Raw genomic sequence first — 27163 nt, forward strand, 5'->3', positions numbered from 1 at the left:
CGTGGAAGTGCAATTTACAAATGTAGATTTTGTTACATGACTGCACTCAAAAACAAAACAATGTAAAACTTCAGAGCCTACAAGTCCACTCAGTCCTACTTCTTGTTCAGCCAATCGCTAAGACAAACAAGTTTGTTTACATTTACAGGAGATAATGCTGCCCTCTTTTTATTTACAATGTCACCAGAAAGCGAGAACAGGCGTCTGCATGGCACTTTTGTAGCTGACATTGCAAGGTATTTAGGTGCCAGTATGCTAAATATTCATATGCCCCTTCATGCTTCGGCCACCATTCCAGAGGACATGCTTCCATGCTGATGATGCTCGTTAAAAAAATGTGTTAATTAAATTTGTGACTGAACTCCATGGGGGAGAATTGTATGTCTACTGCTCTGTTTTACCCGCATTCTGCCATATATTTCATGTTATAAGCAGTCTTGGATGATGACTCAGAACATGTTGTTTGCTTTAAGACCACTTTCACTGCAGATTTCGTAAAAAGCAAAGTAGATACCAATGTGAGATTGCCAAAGATAGCTATGGCACTCGACTCAAGGTTTAAGAATCTGAAGTGCCTTGCAAAATCTGAGAGGGATGGGATATGGAGCATGCTTTCAGAAGTCTTAAAAGAGCAACACTCCGATGCGGAAACTACAGAACCCGAACGACCAAAAAAGAAAATCATTCTTCTGCTGGTGACATCTGACTCAGATAATGAAAATGAACATGCGTCGGTCCGCACTGCTTTGGATTGTTATCGAGCAGAACCCATCATCAGAACGGACGTATGTCCCCTGGAATGGTGGTTGAAGCATGAAGGGACATATGAATCTTGAGCGCATCTAGCATGTAAATATATTGTGATGCCGGCGACAACAGTGCCATGCAGATGCCTGTTCTAACTTTCAGGTGACATTGTAAACAAGAAGAGGGCAGCATTATCTCCTGTAAATGTAACCAAACTTGTTTGTCTGAGCAATTGGCTGAACAAGAAGTAGGACTGAGTGGACTTGCAGGCTCTAAACTTTTACATTGTTTTATTTTTGAATGCAGGTTTGTTTGTTTTTTACATAATTCTACGTTTGTAAATTCAACTTTCATGATAGAGATTACACTACAGTACTTGTATAAGGTGATTTGAGAAATACTATTTCTTTTGTTTTTTACCGTGCAAATTCTTGTAATCAAAAATAAATATAAAGCGAGCACTGTACACTTTGTATTGTATTTTGTGATTGAAATTAATATATTTGAAAATGTAGAAAGCATCCATAAATATTTAAATAAATAGTATTCTATTATTGTTTAACAGTGCGATTAATAGCTATTAAGCTTTTTAATCACTTGACAGTCCTACCCAAAATTAAAGGCTACTTTTGAAAATTTGAATACCTTGTGCTCCGCTAGCACATATGGGAAATAATTTTGATATTTTAAAAGACATGTACATGTACAGTGAAACATAAAACATGTACAGTGGATGCCGGTTATTAACAATCATGATATTGACAACTTCTGGTTACTAATATGCCACTGATTGAATTTTTTTTTCAATGCAGCCCCATGGGGCCCTAATACCACCGGCTGTGAAAAGCCCCTGACACAGGGAGGTTTGTGAGCTGAAGCCAGGGAAGGAAGCAGCCTGCAGCCAATGCTCAGCATGTCCCATCACTTTGTTCCCTGGCTGCAGCACTGGAAATTTGCTGTAGGGTTGCAATCAGGGAAGGAAGGGTTGGAACATGCGGTGCTTGGATCCCTGGTGCCAGGGCAGAGTGCACCCCAGAAAGTATAGGGAGAGGTACCATGCAGCCCTTCGGGCCCCCAGAACCCCTGCTTCCTGTGTAAAGCCCCAGCTCCGGGCTGCAGTCTCCCACCCCATTGCTACTCTGCCTGCAGACTCCCTTCCCATCCTGCAGCACCAGGACTCTGACAAGACAGGGGGGCTGCAGCCCAGCTGCTAAGGCTTTCCACAGGGAGCAGGAGTACTAAGGACCCACAAGACTGCACAGTACCTCTCCCATGGCTTGATACACGTCAGCGATTCCTTCCCTGGCTGCATCCACACAGGCAGGTTTGTGCTGCCAAAGAAGGAAGTGCTATGATGCACCAAGCACCAGCCACGGGCAGGTTTCCAGGGATGCAAATAGGGAAAGCATGTCTTAGTGCTTCCTTCTTTGGCTGCAGCCCCACAAACCTCACTTATTGGTAACTGTTGGATAATGGCATCTAAAATATGAGCATCGCAGACTTGGGTAATTCGTAATTTGTGTTGAACTCTTTTTTCAAGAAACATTTGAAAATGCTTGTCTGCTCTGGGATTTTTGGAGGGGAAGGTTTGAGCTTTCAAATCAAGCTATTCCATAAATTAAAGGTTCAGTCATGAGTAGCAAGAGGGAGTGAATTGGTGTGCTTCCCTGTGCATTAACAGAGCTATGCCAGCAAAAGCATTTGGGAAAAGAGCCAAGACTTCTCCCATTTTCACCACTTGCATCAGGGGCGGGAGGGGTTATTGCTGCTTACATGACCATGAATCACAACCACCCTAGCATTACAAAAGCAGTGCAAGACTATGGCAGATGAATTTAAGAAAATTCAGGAGTTGTCTTTCCTGAGCAAAAAGAAAACCTTTATGTAGTGTCTTCAACTTATAAATACATATTATTACCTTAGGCCCCTGTAACTTGACTCTTGGTCATTGTCATTAGTTTTCGTAATGTACTGGGTCAAACACAACCTTGGCATTGGTTGCACTTTTATAAAACAGTGATCTCTACTCCTTGCTTCTGAACAAAAATCTTGAATGGACTTAGGTTACAGATCCCCTTCATTACTTCTCCTCAGAGATAAAAGGTTACTTTACCTCTCACAGAATAGCTCTCTGTAAATAATCCCAAAACAGTCTTAAGATCAGAAGAAGTTTAAATAAACAAGGTTTATTAGGAAAAGTAAGAGAGATGCTCATCAAGAATAATATATATGGTATGAAAGCATGTCTTTGAATAAGTAAAACTAATCTTGACTGGTATATACTTAGAGGTGGTAAGAGAAATCGGACAATCAAATGCTTACATCTTTAGCTTAGTATGTCAGTCACTCATGGTCTGTCGAAGCTTGAGCATCACTGACAAGCTGCAGGTTCTACCTGTCGGTTTGAATCCCACCCTTGTATTGAGTTCCAGTAACCTTTTCTGTTTTGTCAGTGAGATTCCTTTTCATATATCCATTTGTCTTTGAAGTAAAGGTGTTTGCTGTATTATCATATTGATTATAGAGTTCTTAGGTTTTATTCACTTTAGGTGCTGTAATGTCTAGGCCCAATCATTTATCTGCTCATAAGCAAAATTTGTGCCTTTTTAATAAACATACTTATTTTGCTTTTCCTATCTGAATACTCAGTTGTATGTTCCAATTTTATTCAAATCTCCTCCTTCATGTTTGTGAAATAGTGAGCTTTTCAGACTTATGTGAGAATATTTGCAATGAACATCTTCCGGACAAGAGTCAATTCTGTGACCACTCTGTCATTTGATAGCCTAGTCTACCAAGTTGCAGATCTTGGATTTTCCCTGGGAAAAGGACACTTTCCCGGCTTCAGTGCTGAGTTGCATTCCCAAGTGAATCCATTGTAAGATACATCTGGTCTTTATGTTTTAACAGGTAACCCTGCACAGCCCACCTCACTCCACTATATGAACCCGTACCAGCTGAATGCTTATGGCATGGCACTGAAAGCAGTAGGTGAAATCATTCAAGATTATGATAGTGACAAAATGTTTCCTGCTCTAGGTTTTGGGGCTAAGCTGCCCCCAGATGGAAGAGTATCACATGAATTTGCTTTGGTAAGAAAATACATAGGAATTCAATTTTTAATAACTTTTCTTGTATGTTTAACAAAGTTGTTTTGTGGTTGTATGTATGCTTGAATTCCTTGCAATACAGAAAATCTTTGAGAGTACAATAGTGAATTCTGGCCTCTTTTTCTGATGTATTTTTTTGTATTTTGATCACAACAGGCAATAAAACAGAAGAAAATATTCTACCAGTTGGGTCATCCAGCTTTCAAAAGCAAACAACTTTCATGTTCAAGGGAGCAGTTTCAGCAGTCTTCATCAGGATTAAGTTATAGACAGAAAGCCCAAATAGTCAGGAAGGTCTTTTAAACCCCAAAAGAGGAGGGAGAGATAATCTTCCTAGGCCTCAGCTGCAGTAGCTTGACAAACAATTACTGCTGCTTCTAGGCATCCAGTCTGAGGACATAATAGACTTGTAGGCTCCAGAAGAATCCCACACCAAAGTCATCTTTTTCCATCTGTCCCACTTTTTGCGGACTAATTGTGTCCCAATTTGTACATGTATAAAAGGCAAAATCTTCTAACTGAAGGATCTTACAGATAATCAAATAGGGTGTAAAAGTGAAGGAGGGAGAAGGGGGCAAATTTATGAATTTGCCTGGGTACCAGTTAGATTTTAAAGGTGAAATCTAACAAACTAGATTGGCCAATTTGGTAAATATTTTAGCTGATACTTGAGTGAAATTTAATATTGAGTCCAGAGAGCATTAGTTAACTAATCAACACTAGGTTCTTCTAAGGTCATCTCATACTTTAGACCAGGGATGGGCAAACTTTTTGGCCCGAGGGCCACATCTGGGTGGGGAAATTGCATGCAGGGCCATGAATGTAGGGCTGGGGCAGGGGATTGGCGTGCGGGAGGGACTGTGGGGTGTAGGAGGGGGTGCAATGTGCAGGAAGGGGCTCAGGGCAAGGGGTTGGGGCACAGGAGAGGTGTGGGGTATATAAGGGGGCTCAAGGTAGGGGTTTGGGGTGCAGGAGGGGGTGCAGAGTGCAGGAGGGGGCTCAGGAGAGGGGGTTAGGGTGCAGGAAGGTGCGGGGTGCGACGGGGCTCAGGGCAGGGGGTTGAGGTGCAGGAGGGGTGCAGCAGGGGGTTGGGGTGCAGCAGGGGTGTGGTGGGGGCTTAGGGCAGGGGGTTGGGGTGTGGCAGGGGGTTGAGGTGCAGGAGGGGTGCGGCAGGAGGCTCAGGGCAGGGGGTTGGGGGCTCAGGGTAGGGGGTTGGGATGCAGGAGGGGTGCAGCAGGGGTTGGGGTGCGGGCTCCGGCCCAGCACTGCTTACCTGGAGTGGCTCTGGGGTGGCAGCGGTACGCAGTGGGGCTAAGACAGGTTTCCTGCCTGCCCTGGCCCCGTGCTGCTCCCCTCCTGGCACCATGTCCCTGCAGCCCCTGGGGGAAGGGGGGCAGAGGGCTCTGTGCACTGCCCTCGCCTGCGGGTACCTCCCCCGAAGCTCCCATTGGTTGTGTTTCCCTGTTCCTGGCCAATGGGAGCTGCAGGGGGTGGTGCCTGCAGGCAAGGGCAGCACACAGAACCGTCTGCTCCCCTCCGCCCCCAGGGCTGCAGGGACAGATCAGATCCAGCCCACGAGCCGTAGTTTGCCCACCCCTGCTTTAGACGGTACTTTTTAAATCAGGACACTTAGGGATATCTACACTTGGAGCTGGTAGTATGATTCCCATGTTACATAGACATACTCACACTAGTTTTCATTGAGCCAACATGTTAAGAATATTAGTGTAGCATGGACAGTGGTGATTGGTAGCATGGGCTAGCTGTGCTGAGTGCAAACCTGCCTGAATTCTGGGTATGTACTCAGCAAGGCTAGCCCATGCCACTGCTTGCCACTCCCTGTGCTACCCCAGCTACACTATTATTTTTAGCATGCTAGCTCAAGGAGTGCTAGTGCGAGTATGTCTGTGCAAGCTGAGGATCCCATCCCCAGCTCTAAGTGTAGACATAACCTTAGTTATTCTTAATCAATCAAAAGTTTTGTTAATTTGCCAAGAACCACCAAGGCTTATAGTCAACGGTTTAAAGAGATTTATAGATTCTTTGGGTACCAGATGTTCCAGGCATTTACTGAGCACAACATACAGTCTTGAAAGCTATTGACGTAGACCAGTGTTGGGTTCAAGCAGTTATTCCATAGAGCATAAAATCGCTAAAATGTCTTATTACATTTACTTATAATTATCATTAATTTCTTTGGTATTTCTAATACATTTATCATGCTTCAAAGTATTTCTCCAAGGAGTAAAATTACACTTCTTCTTGAGTCACTCTTATGAGTGTGGTCCCTCCTACTTCTAGTTTGTTTTTAAAATGGACAAATTTAAAGCATCAAAAGCAATTACCTAAAAGTTTTTCTTAAAGATTCCTCTTAGGACACTTTCTTTGGACTTATCAAGGAGAAACAAGCATACAGCATTGTGATGGGTTCCCCCTGTGGTGCCACTTGGAACTGGGGTACCACTGAGCCCCCTGACCCACCAGCCTGGGCTCCCCCTCACACTATACTGCTGTGACAAGCTGCAGAGCCCTCCAGCCTGCACTTTCACCAGCATACATACAGGTAGGGACACACCCAGCTGCAGTTGCATGCAGGCTCTCTGACCAGCCCCTGCATAGGAAGGCTACAGCTAAGGCAACTCCCAGCTCCTCAGACACGCACCCCCTCTGGAGTATAAATCTAAAATTCCTCTTCGAGTCATTGCTCATGTCAATTCCAAGTAGATGCATGCACGCTGCATGCACAGTCGAAAGGTTTTCCCCTAGTGGTACCTGTCGGGTTGGCTGTGGAGCCCCCTGAATATCACCTTCATGGCGGTGTGTATAGGTCCCTGCCAACCCGCTGCCTCTTCAATTCCCTCTTACCACCAGTGATGGACATTGGAGTGTCTCTCTCTCTCTCTTGCCTCAGGCAAGCAATTCCCTAGCATTTTCTTTCTTTGTTTTGTAAATAGTTTTATTAGCATAGTATTGTTAGTTTTAGTGGTTAGTTAGTTAATAGTTAAGGGGCTTTGTTGGGGGCTGCTCCCCCACCACGCTCTCTCCTTCGGGGACTGGGGCATGCCTTGATCTCAAGGCCTCAAACCCTGTGCATCCTGTCAGAAGCCTATGCCCAGGGAAGATTCTCATGATTCCTGCTTAAAGTGCTTGGGGGAGGCCCATCAGACTGATAAGTGTAAAATCTGCAGGCGCTTTCGCCCAAGAACAAAAATGGAGAGAGACTTCAGACTTAAGCTTCTCCTTATGAAGTCAGCTCTTCGTCCCCAGCCGGCACAGCCTGTGTTGGCATCGAAACCCAGCACTTCGGTGCGGAGCGCACTGTCCTCAGTACGAAAGGCCGTGGCGCTGGCAAAGGACCCGACACCCAGAGACTCGTAGCACTGCCACTCTGGCACCGAAGATGAGTTTCGGCAGCCTCTTGGCATGGGTCACACTTTCTGGTGCCGCATAAGAAGCAAAGAAGAGCTGGGAGTGGGCGTTTGCCAACAGTCAGAGTAGTAGAGCGCGATGGTGCTCGCGGAGTGCGTCCCGTGCCGGGATACTCAGCTCCTGCTCAGGCGAAACCAGCACCATTGACTCTAACCGCTCAGGCGAAACCGTCGAGTCTGGTCCCATTGGACTCCCTGGCGCGGGAGAGCCAAATGGGGACGTTGGACCTGCCATCTATCTCGGACAGATTTGAGGCTGCAAGGGGCCTCATAGAGTTGATGGCCCAGCAGTCAGCGGCACTGGCACCGAACAAGGGGCCAGTTCTCTCCAAGGGCAAACCAGCCATGAGTCTGCAACAGTCCCCCTCACTTGGGCACCACTCCCCGGCACCATCCTGCATGGCGCCCCTGTGGTCCTCAAGGTCGGACTCGACCTCAGAGCCGGAGTCAGACATCTCCGGGCAGAGCTGGCACCATTCTCGTCATTCCCAGTGAGAGGAGGCACACCAGGTCCCTACGATGCCCTGGCATCCTCAATGGCAGGCGCCGATGTAATGGCCTTTCTGGACCCCCTGGGTGGGCCATCAAGCCCCGGGTCCGAGCTCCAGGTTCCTGTCCATAGCCTCGGACAGGTGGGGGCCCCCTATCTTCCTCGATGGTGAGGGAACCTCCAAAAGGATAGGAGCCCGGCACCAAGGTGATGTCGGTACTGTGCCTGCCACCATGCAGGCGACATCACTGAGGGAGGAACCCTGAGAATTGGAGGGTCAGGAGAAACCTATGCCCATGGGGGCTTCTTCATCTTCCTCCCAAGACAAGGCAGTAGTGGCCTCATCTGCCTCTTTGCCAGCCATGGACAGTAGGGCCCATCAAGAGCTGCTTAGAAGAGTAGCTCAAAACCTAGGTCTTCAGGCAGAGGAGGTGTCAGAAGACATAGATTGCATGGTAGATATTCTGACACGAAAAGGGCCATCAAGGGTGGCCTTGCCGTTGATCAAGACCATTCATAACACCATGAAGACCCTGTGGCAACCCCCCGTCTCCATTTCTCTCATGGCAAAGTGGATGGAAAGGAAATACTTTGTACCCTCCGAGGGGTACAAATACCTTTTCACCCACCCTCAACCAGGTACGCTTGTCGTGGATGCAGACAAATGGTCAGCAAGGTCCTACGCCAAAATCCAAAGAGGCAAGGAAGTTGGACCTTTTAGGCTGTAAGGTCTATTCCACGGGGGACCTCCAGCTTCGAATTGCTAATCAGTAAATGGTGCTCAGCCGCTACAATTTTAATTCTTGGAACTCTGTCCAAGTTTAAAGAGCTCCTCCGAACAAACTCCTGATGTGACTTGGGAGCTGTTCTCTAGGAGGATAAGGCAATTGCAAGGCTGCATTGGATGCGGTGCACTCGGCCACCCGCACAATGTCCACTTCCATTGTTATGCACCGAAGCTCGTGGCTGCAGGTCTCGGGCCTCCTACCAGAGGTACAGCAGGCCATCCGAGACTTGCCCTTTGACGGCTCGGGTCTGTTTGCAGAACAGACAGATTCTAGGCTTCATAGCCTAAAAGACTCTAGGGCAACCATAAATCCCTGGCCCTCCACACGCCAGCCCCGAAGAGGAAGCATTTTAAGCTTCAGCCCCCCACCTCGCTTCTACCCTTCTCAGCAGAGACAGGACTATAGCAGAAGTAATAGGTGAAAGCCCCCACAGTCCTCCTCGAACCAGGGCCAGGGCTCGATGAGGCAGTCTCCAGCTTCCAAAAAAACTTTTTTAAGGTTCGCCCGGGGGCGACGCACCAGTCCACATCCCGGATCCTTCCCCACCTTTTGTGAACCGTCTATCCCATTTCTACCATGCTTGGGCCCATAGGCACCGACTTCCACTGTTCCTGGTGCGTGCTCGACCCCTGCCCCTGGCCCCGCCCCTACACCACCCTCGCCCCACCCCCTACCCCCAAGTCCCCGCCCCTGCCCCGCCTCTTCTCCACCTCCTTCTCTGAGTGCGCTGCATCCCCGCTCCTCCCTGCTCCCTCCTGGAAAGTCCTAAGCGCCGCCAAGCAGCTGTTTGGTGGCGGGAAGCGCTGGGAGGTAGGCGAAGGAGTGGGGATACAGTGTGTTCGGGGGGGGGGGAGGAGTTGAGGTGAGGCTGGGGGTGACGGCAGCTTGGCTGCTGGTGGGTGCAGCGCACCAACTAATTTTTCCTCATGGGTGCTCCAGCCCTGAAGCACCCATGGAGTTGGCGCCTATGCTTGGGCCCAAATAACCTGAGACCGGAGAGTCCTGAGAATGGTAGAATTGGTGTATTTTCTCCAATTCTGTTCCCTTCCACCTTCCCCCCAACTCTCCTCATCCCTCTTCAGGGACCCTTCTCACAAGCAATTTCTAGCGCAGGAGGTGCAAACACTCCTACATTTCAGGGCAGTAGAGGAGATCCCTCTAGAGTTCGGGGACAAGGGTTTCTACTCCCGTTATTTCCTAATCCCCCAGGCTAAGGGTGGGCTCAGGCCTATTTTAGACCTACGAAACCTCCACAAATTCATGAAGAAGTTGAAGTTCCACTTGGTCTCCCTGGCCTCCATCATTCCCTCTCTGGATCCAAGGGACTGGTATGCCGCCCTCGACATGTATTTTCACATCTCCATACTTTCATCCCACAGAAGATTTCTTCAATTTGTTGTAAACCATCTCCACTATCAGTTCAAGGTCCTCCCCTTCAGCCTCTCGGCGGCCCCTCAGGTGTTCACCAAGTGCATGGCGGTCGTGGTGACTTACCTACGGAAGCAGCAGATGTAGGTATTTCCCTACCTGGACGACTGGCTAATCAAGGGCCAATCTCGAGCCCAAGTGGAGGACCATGTGAGCCTGGTGCATATGACGTTCCTCAGGCTTGGCCTCATTCTGAACGTGGCAAAGTCAACTGTAACCCCCACTAAGAGGATAGAGTTTATCGGAGCCCTGCTAGACTCCACCCAGGCCAGGGATTTCCTTCCGGAAGCTCGTTTCCTCGCCGTGAGTGCCATCATAAAAGATCTCAGCAGATTCCCCACCACAACGGTGCAGAATTGCCTAAAATTAGTCAGACACATGGCTGCTTGCACATATGTGGTACAGCATGCCAGACTGCGACTTCGTCCCCTTTAGGCTTGGCTGGCCCGAGTTTACAGACTGAACCAAGACCACCTAGACAGACTGATCACTCTTACCCCTCAGGTTCTTGAGTCCCTTCGGTAGTGGCTCAACCCACAAACAGTATGTGCAGGAATACCCTTCTCCAAACCTCAGCCAACGCTGTCATTAGTCACAGATGCGTCAGCGATGGGATGGGGAGCGCACTTAAGCCATCTCAGGACTCAGGTCCTTTGGTCCCAGTCAGAACTTTCACTGCATATCAACATAAAGGAGCTGCGCACAGTGTGCCTTGCTTGCCAGACTTTTCAAACCCATCTTTAGGGCAGATGTGTATCAGTATTGACAGACAGCACCACAGTGATATTCTATATAAGCAGACAAGGTGGGGTGCTTGCTCCTCAGGAAGCCCTCAAGTTGTGGGAATTTTGCATCGCCCACTTGATACAATTGGAGGCCTCGTACCTTCCGGGTTCGCAGAATGAACTGGCCAACTGCCTGAGCAGGTCCTTTCACGGCCACAAGTGGTCTCTTCACCCGGATGTCACCATCAGCATTTTCCAAAGGTGGGGCTCTCCACAGATAGACCTGTTCACGACACGGCACAACAGGAAGCGTCAGCAGTTTTGTTCCTTCCTGAATCGCAGCCAGGGCTTGCTCGCGGGCACCTATTGTATGCATTCCCACTCGTCCACAAAGTCCTCCTCAAGGTCCAACAAGACAAAACTTCATTAATCTTGATAGCACCAGCGTGGCCATGTCAGCACTAGTTCACCATACACTGGACATGTCCATGGATACGCCTATAATCCTGCACCTGGTTCCGGACTTGATCAACCAGTACCACGGCTGCCTCCAGCACCCAAACCTGGAGTCTCTCCACCTCATGGCATGGAAACTCCATGGCTAAACCTGTTGGAGCTTGCATGCTCAGACTCGGTTAGGGAGGTTCTCCTTGGCAGCAGAAAGCCTTCCACTCGCACCGCTTACCTGGCTAAGTGGAAGAGGTTTTCAGTTTGGTCGCTTCAGAAGGGCACTCCTCCATTGCAGGCCTCGATTCCCTGCATCCTGGACTATTTACTCCAGTTAAAACAGCAGGGGTTGGCAGCAGCATCAATAAAGGTTCACCTCGCTGCGATTTTGGCTTTCCACCCCAGCTCAGCAGGCCGCTCAGTGTTTGCTAAACCTATGGTTGGCCGTTTTCTCAAGGGTCTAGACAGACTGTACCCTCAAGTAAGACAGCCGATTCCCCCATGGGATCTCAATTTGGTGCTCTCTAGGCTGATGGGCTCTCCCTTCGAGCCCTTGGCAACTTGCTCTCTCTCCTTTACCTATCTTGGAAGGTAGCGTTCCAAGTGGCTATAACATCGGACAGAAGAGTGTCTGAGCTCAAGGCTCTGACATCCAAACCCCCTTATACAGTGTTTTATAAGGACAAGGTACAGTTACGACCACAACTGGCTTTCCTCCCAAAGGTAGTTTCACAATTTCATGTGAATCAGGACATCTTTCTGCCGGTGTTTTGCCCCAAGCCGCATGCTAATGACAGGGAACACATGCTCCATTCCCTGGATGTTAGACACGCTAGCATTTTACATTGAGCGGACAAAGCCATTTAGAAGGTCAACACAGCTCTTCGTTGCCATTGCCCAGAGGATGAAAGGTCTTGTCTCATACCATAGAATCTCTTCTTGGATCATGGCCTGTATCAGGACGTGCTATTGTAACACCAACAGAACCCGGTTGTTGGCAGGGGGATTGAACCTGGGACCTCTGGAGCTTAGTGCATGAGCCTCTACCACATGAGGTAAAAGCCAACTGGCTGTTAGCTAAGGCTGTAGAGCAAACTCATTAATCTCTCTCTGTCTAAGTAGTCTCGGTGCCACTAGATGGGACACCACCACATGCAGGAGGTGTATGGGTTACACTATGACCTGGCAAAAATACCAGCTCCAACATTGACAGTGCACTCCACAAGAGCGCAAGCTTCCTCTGCAGCGTTCCTGGCACAGGTTCCCATTCAGGATATCTGCAGGGCAGCGACATGGTCTTCGCACTATGCCATCATTCAGCAGGCTAGAGATGATTCCACATTTGGTAGAGCAGTGGTTCAGTCTGCAAATCTGTGAACTCTGACCCCTCCTCCAGGGGACTGCGTGGGAGTCACCTACTTGGAATTGACATGAGCAATCACTTGAAGAAAAATGGTTACCTAGCTTTCATAACTGTTGTTCTTTGAGATGTGTTGTTCGTGTCCATTCCAAGACCCACCCACCTCCCATCTCTCGGAGTATCTGGCAAGAAGGAACTGAAGAGATGGCAGGTCAGCAGTCACCTATCTACACCGCCACGAAGGCGCCACTCCAGGAGGCTCCACAGCCGACCTGACGGGTACCACTAGGGGCAAACCTTCAACAACTGTGCATGCGGTGCGCACACACCTACTTGTAATGGACATGATCAACACATCTCGAAGAACAACAGTTACAAAAGGTAGGTAACTGTTTTTTATACTGTCTTGTGCTGCACAGGGAAATGTACAGCGTAAGCTCATAACATTTACCCCCTCCCTCAATGTGGATAGGAATATGAAACAGCCTTTGCCCCTGGATTATGATTCCCATACACTTCATTCCAACTCACTGGTTTAGATAAAGCAAAAACAAGTTTATTAACTACAAAAGAAAGATATAAAGTGATTATAAGTGATAGCAAACAGATCAAAGAAGATTAACTTTGCAAATTAAACAAAAAATGCCAATTAAGCTTAACATACTAAATAAATTGGATATGAATAGCAGATTCTCACCCTGAGAGACGATACAAGCAGGCTACAGATTCTTAAGGAGCAAGCTGCACTTGCTTTGCAGCTTGGAATCCCCAGGTGTTTCTTTCACAAGCTAAAAATCCCTTTAGCCTGGGTCCAGCACTTCCGCCAGTTCAGTCTTTGTTCCTCAGGTGAAGAACACCAGATGATGTCACTCCCTGCCTTATTTAGCTTTTGCATATGGTGGGAACCCTTTGTTCCCAAAGCTTGGTTCCCACACCAGTCTGTGGAAAAATACTGACATCCCAAAATGGAGTCTAGAGACATAGTCTCATCACATGTCCTTGTAGAGTCATAGCAGACATTACTCGGAGTCTGTCTGTCTAGCATTCTCAGGAAAGCTCCCCAGGTGGGAGATAAGCTTCTCCTAAGGCCTATTGTTTATTTCTTAATGGCCCATTGCCCTGAATAGGCTCTTCCACACCCACTACCTAGACTGAAAGCATAGTGGGCATTACCCCAGTGTAATTACATTTGAAATACAGATACATAGTCAATATTCATAACTTCAGATACAAAAATGATACATGCATATAAATACGATAATGACATTCAGCTACTCATAACTTTTCCAATGATACCTCACATGACTTGCATAAAATACATTATAATTATGTCATAATCATATCATAATATCACTGCAAAAATATGGGGTGCAGTGTCACAAACATTACTTAGTTAAAATCCTAAAATTTAGTTCCTTGAGGTCTCACTAGAAAGAGTACATACTTAGCAAGATAACATTTCGTTACTTATATTAAAGACAAAGATAAATCAACCTCTGAAATCTCTCTCTCTCTTCTAAGTCTTGGTAACCATGGAGGCAGGGAGAAGCTGTCCACATGGCAAGTACAAGTGTCTGGTAGCACGTCTGGAGTTCGACAGCTTCTTTGATGAGTTCAGCAAAATCTGAGGTTCCACTTGGTGACCTCCAGTTTTATACCTTCTTTTCAGGGATTATTGGAGGTTGGCAGCTTTTTTATTTCTACTGGACACTTGTTAACCAGCTTTCTGATTTCTAGTCCCCAGTTTTCCTGCTACTTCCATTGATATCCAGTAGATAGTTTTGATATATAACAAATTTCTTTGGTTCTTTTCTTTGTCAGAGGTTTTTTACATTTTATTCATTTCAAAGATTGTATTTTGTATTGAGCACCCTATTAATTAGAATTCCCCTTTTAAGAATTTTTTAATATTTTAAGACTGTACACGGCTTAGGTGTTTATGCTTCCTTATGCCATATAATTCATAAAATTTCTACAATGCAACAATAATTTAGAAAGAAAACAGTTCTTTATAATTCCACAGAATTTGGTGAACATGGTCATACGTTCTTTGATTATACTGTGACGGGTTGGATCACAGAACCCCCCTTGGGAGCTGCCACCCGATGTGCCAAGACTACTTCTACCCCTGCCTTCCCTGCCAGTTCGGGGCCCCAGCACCCTGTCTTGTTAACATCATGATTGAGGCCTGCAGGTGTTATCTATATCTGGACAATTGGCTCATAAAATCAAATCATTTCAGAAGTTAAGGTTTTTTCTAACTACCAGCCCTGAGATTCAGTATGGAATCTTAAACTGGGATTTGACATATTTCAGTTATTAATCTTATCCAATTTTCTTTAACTATTTAGAATGGAAACCCTCAAAATCCCTATTGCAATGGAATTGATGGTGTAATGGAGGCATATTATAGAAGTTTAAAATCTGTACAGCTTTATGGACCAACAAACTTTGCTCCAGTAATTAATCATGTCGCAAGGTAAGTATTCCAACAGTTGCTTTGGAGAAACCGAATACATTGACATCATATTACCAATATAATTATTCCATTGAAAAGACAAACAGTAGTAGGACATTAATGTTGAAAAATCAAGCATTCAATTGTCAGGAAATAGAGTTAAGGTTGAAAGTTAAATCTTAATTTTCTGCCTTCATGTGCAATCATTAGCATGTGGTCTTTCCATATATAATTATATATTGTTTCTCAAATAATTAAATTATTCAAATAGTAATTTCTTTTATAACATTCTGTACAGTAAACATAGGGATCCTCGGTCTCCTTTCAGTTAAACTTGTTTCACTGAAGAGGGAATTTGGCCTCACTTTTTCACTAGGAGGGTGGTGAAGCACTGGAATGGGTTACCTAGGGAGGTGGTGGAATCTCCTTCCTTAGAGGTTTTTACGGTCAGGCTTGACAACGCCCTGGTTGGAATGATTTAGCTGGGGATTGGTCCTGCTTTGAGCAGGGAGTTGGACTAGATGACCTCCTGAGGTCCCTTCCAACCCTGATATTCTATGATTCAATGATTCATACTGTACTATTGTGTAATAAAGACAGGTCATGGTCCATCTCCCAGACCATTTGTTCTACTTCAGAAGCACAGAGGACCTGGAATGCTGCCTTAGTTTGGCCCTTGAGGAGTCTCTGGTGCCCTAGAGGCCAGCTTAGTGGGGTGCAGTTGAGAAGAGATGTGACTGGCGTGTGTTGCGCTTTGGTAATACCTGGCCAGTGTAAGGGCTCTTTGGTGGCCATTACAAGCCAGCATAATTTAGAACCAATCTCAGGCTGATCCAAATTTATACTGAGGGCATGGTGTATGCAAAGGTGGCTTAAACCCATCTTTGCTCTTCTCCTCTCCTCCTTGGTAGCAAGTAGATAATCTTGTGCAGCTGAGGATCTGGCATCTGATCTGATAAAATGACATTTTAGGAGATTAAATATTTTAATTTTATTAAATTTTTATTTTTCATTTGTCTCATTTTGCTGTTTCAGCACCTTCACCTATTTTGAGGAAAAACAAAGTATGTTACAATTAGTTGTCTGAAAAATGGAAAAACATTTCACAAAAAAAATTCAATTTTTTGTAGTTGTTTGTTTTACAAGGTCTTAAGTGGAAGAATTTAAGGTTTTACCAAACTTTCTTTTTTTATTTTGAATTTTAAAATGTTCATTTCCTCTCTTCCTCCTCTTCACCCCCCCCCCTTCTTCTTTTTTCCCTTTTTGCCACAGAATACAATAATATGAATAACTTTCAGGGGTTGGGTGGGTTGGTTAGTTGAACTTTGCTACTTTTCCTTTTGCTTCTCCAACTTTTCTGAAGTTGAGTAGATTTGAGAAGTTAGAGGGGGCAAAAGGAAAAATTAAATTAAAAAGAGAGAAATGGAAAAAAAGAACAATGGGAAAAAAATCTAGACAAGCACACTATGTCATTCGGTGACCGAAAGGAAAAAAGGCACAGAAAGAGAAAAAAACAAAATGTTGAAAATTTTGTATTTTGAAAATTTCTTGTTCAGTGAAAATCCAGAAAACTTAGAGAAAAGTTAGAAAAATGGAATAAATATATTCAAAAGAGAAGTGAGAAGGTGCTTGGAATCTTTCTGAACTATTGTCTCTCATCTGTATGTTAGGAACAATTTTTCCATTATGAAGAGATATATTTTATAACTTCCGACTTCACCAAACTAAGTTATATAGTAGAGAATACTTGGTCCCTTTCCTCCAAAACATAAGATAGATATGAGAAATATATCAGTTAAGAGTTCTACTGAGTTGATACATGCTTTAATCCCCAGTGTGGCTGATTGGCACCTTACTCAAATGGACTCTCAGATCTGTTTGTCTTTCTGCTGATTGGGGAAGGGATGTTGTAGTGTTGTAACATTGTCATCAGAAGTACTCCTGCATTTCTGAAGAGAATTTCTGTGAAAAAAACTAAAACGAAAAGTAAGGATGATGGCCAAAAAGTGGAGTCATTAGTGCAGGACAGGTTTGTCCTTCCTGTAGCCAGGGAAGGTCTCTGTTGCAGAGCTGTAACAAAGCATTTTAGCACCTGTGGTGATCAATCATATTTGCGCTCCCTAGAGGTGCCCCATGGGGGACATGCAGGATCACATCCCCCCCCTTCCAGAATTCTGCCTCCCATTTAGCACAGCGGTTTTCAAACTGTAGGGCGCACCTTCCATGTGAAATGCACCCCACAGTCTGAAAACCGTTGCCTTCTGCCAGGGGCCAGCAGATCGGAAGCTGGTGGAAGCCACCCAGTCTGCTCAGGCCCCTGGCTCTTCGTGCTGTGGAAGCCAAAGTGCTGGCTGGCTGCCCGGCAGCCCTCCCTGCCCTGTTTCCCAAGTCAGGCCACCTCTGCGCAGCTGGGCGCTTTCCAGGCAGAGTGGTGGCACTGCTCCGAGCTCCTGAAACCTTCTTGTCTCTGCCCGAAGGAGCTTGGTGCCGGCCAGCAACACCCCCTGCAACCAGCCCCTGTCCATGAAGCCTGGCTGCCATAAGATGCTCCCCAAGGTGCTCCCTGGAGTACTCATTCCCCTTGGGCACCTGCTCACAGCAGCCCAGATACACCCCACTTGCTGCCCAGGGGCCTTCCATTGCAGCCAGGTCACACTCACCACACTCCCTACACACAGTGGAACCGCCCCTTGCTCCCCTTGGCTGCTGGGCTCGCAGTCACACAGCCTGAGCTCAGCCATGTGAGCCTGGTGCCCAGCCCAGGAGCTGGGGGCAGGCAGCTGCTGGCAGGTGAATTCGCTCCTGCCAGCTCCAGAAACCAAGGCCATGAGAACAGAGCAACCCCTAGGGTTACCATATTTCAAATTTCCAAATAAAGCACACTAACGGGGGGGGGGATTCTGAAGGGGTGTCTGTGTGCTGGGAGGGACATTTGGGGGGTATTTGGAGGGTACTGGAGGGGGTAACTGTGACAGGGGGCTGATGCTGCTGAGCCCAATCCTGTGCTGCCCCATTTTTGCGCCCATGCCAGCTCTGCGCCCTGAGCAGCTGCCCCTCTCGCCCCTCCCTAGTTGTGGCCCTGTTCTGTTGGAAAGGACACCTTACGACACAGCAGTGCCTGGAACTTCCCCTCACCGTTCCCTCAGAGGTTAAGGGATTGAGATGGGAATTCTAGACAGCCCAGAAGACCAGCTGGCAGAGAAGATAAGCAGAGGACACTCAGCAGCAGCCACATATTCCTGATCCCTCTTCCTCTTATTGGTCCTGTCCAAGATCCTCAGTAGGACTATTTCTGTAAATGTTCATTCTCTTTTTCACCATGATATCACTCAGATTAACCTTGAAGTTCATGGTAGAATAGAGAGAAGAAGGTGGTTTTTGCCTGCACCCAGAATCTCAAGTTCAGAATGACTCTGTGGAGGACAAATCATGCAGTTTTGGGATCATGATTAGCCATACAAAAGACGGTAATATACAAGATATAGATAATCTATCTCCAATCAGTAATATTAGGAGTTCATCCAAAAGCTTTAGCACCAGTAATCTTACAGGATGCGTATCTTCGTATCACAGTAGACTTCATCCTTCACCAATATTTATGTTCTTCTTCGAGTGCTTGCTCATGTCCATTCCAATGTAGGTGTGCATGTGCTGCATGTACCACTGCCAGAAAGTTTTTCCCTCAGTGGTATCTGTCAGATTGTCTCTGGTGTCCCCTGGAGTCACACCCTCATGGCACCGTATATAGGGATCTGCCAAGCTGCCACCCTTTCAGTTCCTTCTTTCCACATGTCATGGTTGCTGGAGCTTCTTCTCGTTCTTGCTCTTGCAAGTACTCTCCCCGATAGACTTTGTTTTTCCTGCATATAGTTGAAAAATTAGTAGTTAATTGCTACAGTTAGTATTAGTTAGTAGTAATAAAGTAGGACCCCTCTTAACGGGATTCTCCCCTGTCCCTGTCACAGGGGCATGCCTCGGTCTAAGGGCTTCATGCCATGTGAGGCTTGCCACAAGCCTATGCCCATTAGCGACCCCAACTCAGCTTGCCTCAAGTGCCTTGGGGAATCTCACCTGTGTGACCGCTGCAGAGTTTGTAAAGGGTTCAAACCCTGTAGCCAGAAAGAAAGAGACCAAAGGGTGCCATTGGACTCTCCTCTGAGAGAGAGCCATAGGCGCACAGGACTGGCACTTCCATCTGTACCAGAGGCGTTCCAGGCAGCACAGGACCTGATTTCCCTACTGTACCACTATCCAACACCAAGCATGAACCAGCGCTGGAGGTGAGAGCAGCTAAGGCACTGAGATCCCAGGTGCCTTCGAAGGGGAAACCAGCAATTGATGCCGCAGCACCAGTCACCCCCCTTTTGGCACCACTCGCTGGTACCGTCTGGCACCGCTCCCCCATGGTCATCGGGGAGTGAATCCTCACCCTCAGATTCAGAGCTGGAATCCTGCAGATCCCACAGGAGCCGGCAACGGTCTGACCAACAGTACCTGATGGCGGATATGGGCCAGGGGGTTTCCACCAATTGCCTGGCTGGCACAGACACCGATGCCTGTGCAATGACTATTTTGGACTCCTTTGGCTTTTCATAAGACCCAAGAATCTCAGTCAAGGAGGTCATACTCTGTTGCATCGGAGGGTAGAGGCTCACCATCTCCTCCTGTGGTACAGGAACAGGGCCCAGGTACTGAGCCCGGTACCATACCTCAGGGACAGGCACCATGGGGTCTGCTAGGTGCTGATGGACAGGAGCAAGGCCTGGTACCGGTCCTAGCATCCTCTTCCTCCTCCTCAGATAAGGTGGTAGTGGGAACCTCCATTGCACTCACACAGGATGACCACAGGGTGCACCAAGATCTACTAAGGAGGCTAGCCCAAAACCTGGGGATCCAGGTGGAGGAGATTGCAGCGACCTCCCGTGCCCTAGTGGATATCTTGACTCCTTCGGTCCCCTCACAGGTAGGTTTGCCTATGGATAGTGCCATCCTAGAGCCTGTTAAGGCACGGTGTCAAACTCCAGCCTCCTTTCAACCCATGGCAAAAAGGGTGGTGAGGAAATATTTTGTACCACGGAAGGGCTTTGACTAACTATATACCGATCTTCCTCCAGAGTCGTTCGTGGGAGAAGCAGGGGCACCAGGGACCTACCCCCCAAGGCAAAGGACACCAAGAAGCTGGACCTCTTTGGCAGAAAGATCTACTCCAAAGAGGCTCCAACTTCATATTGCCAACCAGCAGGTGTTCCTTAGCCATTATGACTTTAACTCCTGGGGCGCAATGACAAAATTTAAGTTGCTGCCGCCACAGGAATTCAGGGCTGAGTTCTCGGTTCTAGTCAAGGAAGGCAGAGCGGTGGCGCAAGCAGCACTGGACATGGCCAACTCAGCTACTTGGGTCATGGCTTTGGCTATGGCTATGAGAAGAAGCTTGAAGCTGCAGACCTCGAGTCTCCCGCATGAAGTACAGCAAACTATCCAGGGCCTCCCATTTGAGGGCATGTCACTCTTTTCGGCGCAGACAGACTCCAAGCTCCACAGCTTGAAGAACTCCAGGACCAGTTTCTGGGAAGTCTCTGGGACTGCACACACCGGCCCCACTGAGAAAGTATTTTAAGCCCCAACCTCTGCCTCATTTCTGTCAGCCTCAGTCGAGGCAGGATTATAATAGGAGGCGTGGCAGGAGCTACAAGAGGAGGCCTCCTTCCGAACACTTGTTGGCCCATGGAGCTATTACAATCGTCAGACAATCATCTGGTTCTAAACAGGCCTTTTGAGGGTGTGTCCAAGGATGCCGTACCAGAACAGTGTCAGGATCCAACCGCCCCGATTTATGTGGATCAGCTATCCCATTTCTATTGGGCATGGGCCCATATCACTCAGATCGCTGGGTGATACACATGATAGGACTGGGATACACTCTGGAGTTCAGTTCTTCCCGTCCTTCCTGCCCTCCCTTCACGTCCCTCTTCAGGGAGCCTTCTCATGAGAAACTCCTGATTCAAGAAGTGCAAATGCTCCCTGCAAGTGGGAGTGGTAGAGGAAGTTCCTCCAGAGCTAAAGGGCAAAGGGTTTTACTCCTGATATTTCCTAATCCCGAAGACCAATGGTGGTCTCAGACCCATACTGGACCTGCAAAACCTCAACAAATTCATGAAGAAGCTAAAGTTCCGCAGGGTCTCCTTGACTTCCATTATCCCCTCTCTGGATCCAGGAGACTGGTATGCCGCCTTCAACTTAAAGGATGCCTATTTTCATATTTCAATCTTCCAAGGCCATAGAAGATTCCTTCATTTCATTGTGGGTCAAGTACACTACCAATTCACAGTTCTTCCATTCGGCCTGTCAGCAGCCACTCAGGTTTTCAGGAAGTGCATGGCAGTGGTCGTGGCCTTCCTAAGAAAACAAAGGGTGCAAGTGTACCATGACTGCTTGATCAGAGGTCGGACCTGGGCTCAGGTGAAGGCAGACATACAATTGTTACTGTTAACCTTCCAGAAGTTAGGGCTTTTGTTAAACATGCAGAAATCGACTCTTTCTCACATCCAGAGGATAGAGTTCATAGGGGCAGTCCTCGATTCAGTCCAAGCCAGATCCTTTCTACCGGATGCCAGATTCCAGACCCTAAACTAGATCATAGAGAGCCTCAGAAAACTGCCCATCACCATAGTGAGAAACTGCCTGAAGTTCTTGGGGCATATGGCATCATGCACGTATGTGATGAAGCGCACGACATTGTGACTCAAACCTCTTCAGGCCTGGCTAGTGTCAGGGTACCGACCAGGTCAGGATCGCTTGGACAGGGTGGTCACAATTCCCCCCCTCGCTGATTGCCTCCCTCTTACGGTGGCTGGATCCGGGGGTAGTATGCACAGGTGTTCCATTCACAAAACCTCAGCTGTCAATGTCTCTAGTCACCAATGTTTCCACGCTGGGTTGGGGAGCTCACCTGAGGATCCTCAGGACTCAAGGCCTCTGGTCCCAGGAGGAGCTCTTGTTACACATCAATGTGAGAGAACTCAGAGCGGTGTGCCTCGCCTGCCAAATGTTCCAGCCCCACCTGGAAGGCAAGTGTATGTCGGTGCTTACAGACACATGACAGCGATGTTCTGTATAAACAGACAGGGTGGAGCGTGATCCCCTCACCTATGCCAGGAAGCCCTCCACCTCTGGGAATTCTGCATAACCCACTCGATCCACCTCAAAGTCTCCTATCTTCCAAGGGCCCAGAATGAGTTAGTGGATTGTCTCAGCAGATCCTTCTCTAATCACAGTAGTCCATTCGCCCAGATGTCGTGAGGAATATGTTCCAGAGGTGGGGGAATCCCCAGATAGACCTGTTTGCAACGAAGTGCAACAGAAAGTGTCTGCAGTTCTGTTCCTTTCAGAATCACCGTGTGGGCTCGATCACAGACATGTTTCTTCTCCCTTGGAAGGACCATCTCTTCTATGCATTCCCTCCCATTCTGCTCATACACACGGTCCTGCTGAAGGCCAGAAGGGAAAGAGCGAGTGTGATCCTGATCGCACCAGCCTGGCCACATCAGCACTGGTTCACCACTCTTCTGGACTTCTTGGTAGAAACACCAATCACCCTACCTCCATTTCCGGATCTAATCTCTCAGGATCACGGACGCCTATATCATCCAAATCTCGAGTCCCTCCATCTCACAGCCTGGAAGCTTCATGGCTGAATTCCTTGGAGGTAACATACACTCATAGAACTGGAAGGGACCTCAAGAGGTCATCTGGTCCAGTCCCCTGCACTCAAGGCAAGACTAAGTATTATCTAGACCATCCCTGACAGGTGTTTGTCCAACCTGCTCCAATGATGGAGATTCCACAACCTCCCTAGGCAATTTATTCCAGTGCTTAACCACTCTCACAGTTCGGAAGCTTTTCCTAATGTCCAACCTAAACCGCCCTTGCTGTAATTTAAGCCCATTGCTTCTTGTTCTATCCTCAGAGGTTAAGAAGAACAATTTTTCTCCCTCCTCCTTGTAACAAACTTTTATGTACTTGAAAACTGTTATCATGTCCCCTCTCAGTCTTCTCTTCTACAGACTAAACAAACCCAATTTTTTCAATCTTCCCTCATAGGTCATGTTTTCTAGACCTTTAATCATTTTTGTTGCTCTTTCTGGACTTTCTCCAGTTTGTTCACATCTTTCCTGAAATGTGGCGCCCAGAACTGGACACAATACTCCAGTTGAGGCCTAATCAGTGCAGAGTAGATTGGAAGAATTACTTCTCGTGTCTTGCTTACAATACTCCTGCTAATACATCGCAGAATTATGTTTGCTTTTTTTGCAACAGCGTTACACTGTTGACTCATATTTAGCTTGTGATCCACCATGACCCCCAAGTCCCTTTCTGCAGTACTCCTTCCTCAGCAGTCATTTCCCATTTTGTATGTGTGTAACTGATTGTTCCTTCCTGAGTGGAGTACTTTGCATTTGTCCATATTGAATTTCATCATATTTACTTCAGACCATTTCTCCAGTTTGTCCAGATCATTTTGAATTTTAATCCTATCTTCCAAAGCGCTTGCATCCCCTCCCAGCTTTGTATTGTCCGCAAACTTTAAGTGTACGCTCTATGCCATTATCTAAATCATTGATGAAGATATTGAACAGAAGCAGACCCAGAACCAATCCCTGCAGGACCCCACTCGTTATGCCCTTCCAGCATGACACTGAACCACTGATGATTACTCTCTGGGAACAATTTTCCAACCAGTTATGCACCCACCTTATAATAACTCCATGTAGGTTGTATTTCCCTAATTTGTTTATGAGAAGGTCACGCGAGACGGTATCAAAAGCCTTACTAAAGTCAAGATCTACCGCTTCTCCCCCCCATCCACAAGGCTCGTTACCTTGTCAAAGAAAGCTAACAGATTAGTTTGACACAATCTGTTCTTGACAAATCCATGCTGACTGTTACTTATCACCTCATTATCTTCTAGGTGTTTGAAAATTGATTTCTTAATTATTTGCTCCATTATCTTTCCGAGTACAGAAGTTAAGCTGACTGGTCTGTAATTCCCCGGGTTGTCCTTATTTCCCTTTTTATAGATGGGCACTATATTTGCCCTTTTCCAGTCTTCTGGAATATCTCCCATCTTCCATGACTTTTCAAAGATAATTGCCAATGGCTCAGATATCTCCTCAGTCAGCTCCGTGAGTATTCTAGGGTGCATTGCTAACATGCCCAGGTCCAGTTCAAGAAGTTCTTTTAGGGAGCAGAAAGTCACTCACCATGGCCATGTACCTGGCAAAATGGAAAAGGTTCTCGATCTGTGCAGAAAGAGGTCAGTGCAGAAAGAGGTCTCGCTCTCCCAAAAATCAGCACCATGTATTCTGAGCTGTTTGCTACATCTGAAACAACAAGGGCTATTGGTATCTTCAATTAGAGTACACCTGGAAGAAATTTCAGCTTTTCACCCAGGGGTGAACAGTAGGTCCATTTTTTCTAGTCATTCTGTAGCCACTTTCTTAAGGGACTAGATAGGCTGTACCCACAAGTGCAGCAGCTGATCCCTCCCTGGGACCTTACCTTGGTACTGTCAAGATTCACAGGACCCCCCATTCAAGCCCATGGCAATATGCTCTTTACTTGTTGTGAAAGGTGGCCTTCCTTGTGGCCCTCACCTCAGCCAGGAGTGTCTTGGCGATTAGGGCCCTCACATCAGAGCCTCCATACACAGTCTTCTTCAAGGATAAGGTCCAGCTGCGCCCTCACCCAGCCTCCCAAAGGCAGTGTCGCAGTTCCACAATAACCAGGACGTTTTTTCTCCCAGTCTTGTACCCAAGAACACACACAAGTAGCCAAGAGCAGAGGCTCCACTTGCTAGATGTCAGGCAAGCACTGGCCTTCTACATAGAAAGAACCAAATCATTTAGGAAGACTCCTGATTTCTTTGTGGCAGTGGCTGACAGGATGAAAGGCCTCCCAATCTTAGTCCAGAGAATTTCATTGTGGATCACTTCTTGTATCTACGCGTGCTACGACCTGGCAAAAGTCCCTGCTCCAGCCCTGACAGCACATTCCACAAGGGTGCAAGCATCTTCAGCTGCGTTTGTGGCACAGGTTCCCATCCATGATATCTGTAGAGCGGCAACATGGTCTTCTGGCCACACCTTCGCAACTCACTATGCCATCATGCAGCATGCCAGAGACAATGCTGGATTTGGCAGAGTGGTGCTACAGTCTGCTTGTTGTTGAACTCTGAACCCACCTCCTACATCTTTGGGAGTCACCTACATTGGAATGGACATGAGCAAGCACTCAAAGAAGAGAAGACAGTTACTAACCTTCCGTAACTGTTGTTCTTTGAGATTTGTTGCTCATGTGCATTCCAAAACCTGCACTCCTACTCATCTGTCAGAGTTAGCCGTCAACAGGGAACTGAAGAGTTGGCGGGGTGGCAGATCCCTATATACAGCGCCATGAGGGTGCGACTCCAGGAGGCACCAGAGTCGACCCAATGGATATCGCTGAGGGAAAAACTTTCCGCCGGCGGTGCATGCCGCGCACGCATAGCTACATTTGAATGCACATGAGTAACACATCTCAAAGTGCGACAGTTACAGAAGGTTAGTAATCATCTTTTTTCCATTGGAGAAGTTTACAGTACAGTGGCAGGCTCTTCAGATTAGGAAGGTGCCATGTTTTTTTCTCAAAGATCATGGTGGTCATTGCAACAAAACCAAGGAAGAAAAAATTGTATTTCTCTACCACTTGTAGAATTTTCTGATTTTGGTTCCATCATTTGAATCAGGCAGGAGAGTTGTCAAATGCAGTTGAAAAGTGGCACCTTCTGTTCGATTACTTGACATTCATACTTAACCATCTGCAACGGGGTGTACCTATCCGCACCTGCCCCGAAAGGGTTAACTCTGCTTTGTAGGCTGAGGAAGCCCCGCCCTTTCGACCCTGCTGGGCATGTTCAGCCAGGAGGCAACATATAAAAGGTAGCAGCCCAGTTCAGTCTGGAGAGGCTGCTGAGGGGGAAGGACGCGGGCTTCAAGCTCCCTGCAGGGAGTTGCTACAAGCCCCGACTACGGGACTATGGCTCGTAGAGTTCCTGACTGGAGACTCCAGGCTGCCCGACGAGCCCAGAGAAGGGATGGCATCGGTGGGAGTCCGGCCATTTGAGGACCCCAGAGACCTGGGGGAACTGGAGTGTTTCGATGAGGGGGAAAGGGTAAGAAGAGGCCCAAGGGACTCAAACTCTTTGCCAGTGAGTGAACCAGGGGACTGGTCAGTGTGTTTCAGGAGGATCCCTGCAGACTTGGTGGTGAGCACCCCCACTACCGCCAGGGCCCTGGGCTGGGGCTCAGAGGAGCAGAGAGGGCCCGAGTCCACTTACCTGGGGCACCACACACCTCTGAGTGGCGCCCCACTCCCCCAATGGGCCAACAGGCCACACAATCTCACAGAGGTGGGCTACTTTACTGACTCTGGCCATTCGGCCACGTCACCCTGGCGGGCAGGGCCGCTCACTGACTCTGGCCATTGAGCCACGCTGCCCTGGCGGGAAGGGCCACTCACTGACTCTGGCCATTGAGCCACGCTGCCCTGGCGGGAAGGGCCACTCACTGACTCTGGCCATTGGGCCACGCTGCCCTGACGACAAGGGCTGCTTACTGACTCTGGCCAGTAGGCCACACTGCTCTGTTCAGTCACTCAGACCTTAAAAAGTCCAAAAGTATTCTGAGTCCAGACCATATATAGGCTCTTTCTGCAAGAGGCATTCCTTCTTGAATGAGAAGAGGGAAAGGATTTACCAAGCAGCAGAGTGATATTTTCTCCACATCTTCATAAGGCATTGTAGAATACCCTCTTTTATTGCAATGGATGCAGGGCACACAGAGTCCTTTAGTGTATCAAGCAAACATAGAGCCTTATGATTCTCCACTCATTTACGCTGATGTAAATGTGGGGTAACTTCATTGAGTTAAACTGGTATAGCAGAGTGGAGAATTGGGTTCATAGTTTTTTTCCTTGACATTTTTCTAAATAATGCTTGCTCCTCCTGACATTGATGTCCAGTTACGATTATTTTTCTAATAGAGGGCTCCTGTACAAATCCCATTAGTACTGCATTGATAAACTTATGATTGCAGAAATGTGAATTTTTACCTGTTAATTTTTGTGCATCTTCATTTCTTGAGCTT

General features: G+C 47.4%; 1 protein-coding gene across 1 annotated transcript in view; it reads left to right on the forward strand.

Annotated features, from left to right (window-relative positions):
* CPNE8 (copine 8) overlaps positions 1-27163 on the forward strand; it is a 250005-nt gene that overhangs the window by 186186 nt on the left and 36656 nt on the right. The window contains exons 15-16 of the mRNA XM_065399630.1: positions 3658-3839; positions 14875-15002. Of these exons, the coding sequence (XP_065255702.1) occupies positions 3658-3839; positions 14875-15002 (310 nt within the window). The remainder of the gene's footprint in view (positions 1-3657; positions 3840-14874; positions 15003-27163) is intronic.

The sequence above is a fragment of the Emys orbicularis genome, chromosome 1 (genome assembly GCF_028017835.1).
Source record: "Emys orbicularis isolate rEmyOrb1 chromosome 1, rEmyOrb1.hap1, whole genome shotgun sequence".
Classification (NCBI taxonomy): Eukaryota; Metazoa; Chordata; order Testudines; family Emydidae; genus Emys; species Emys orbicularis.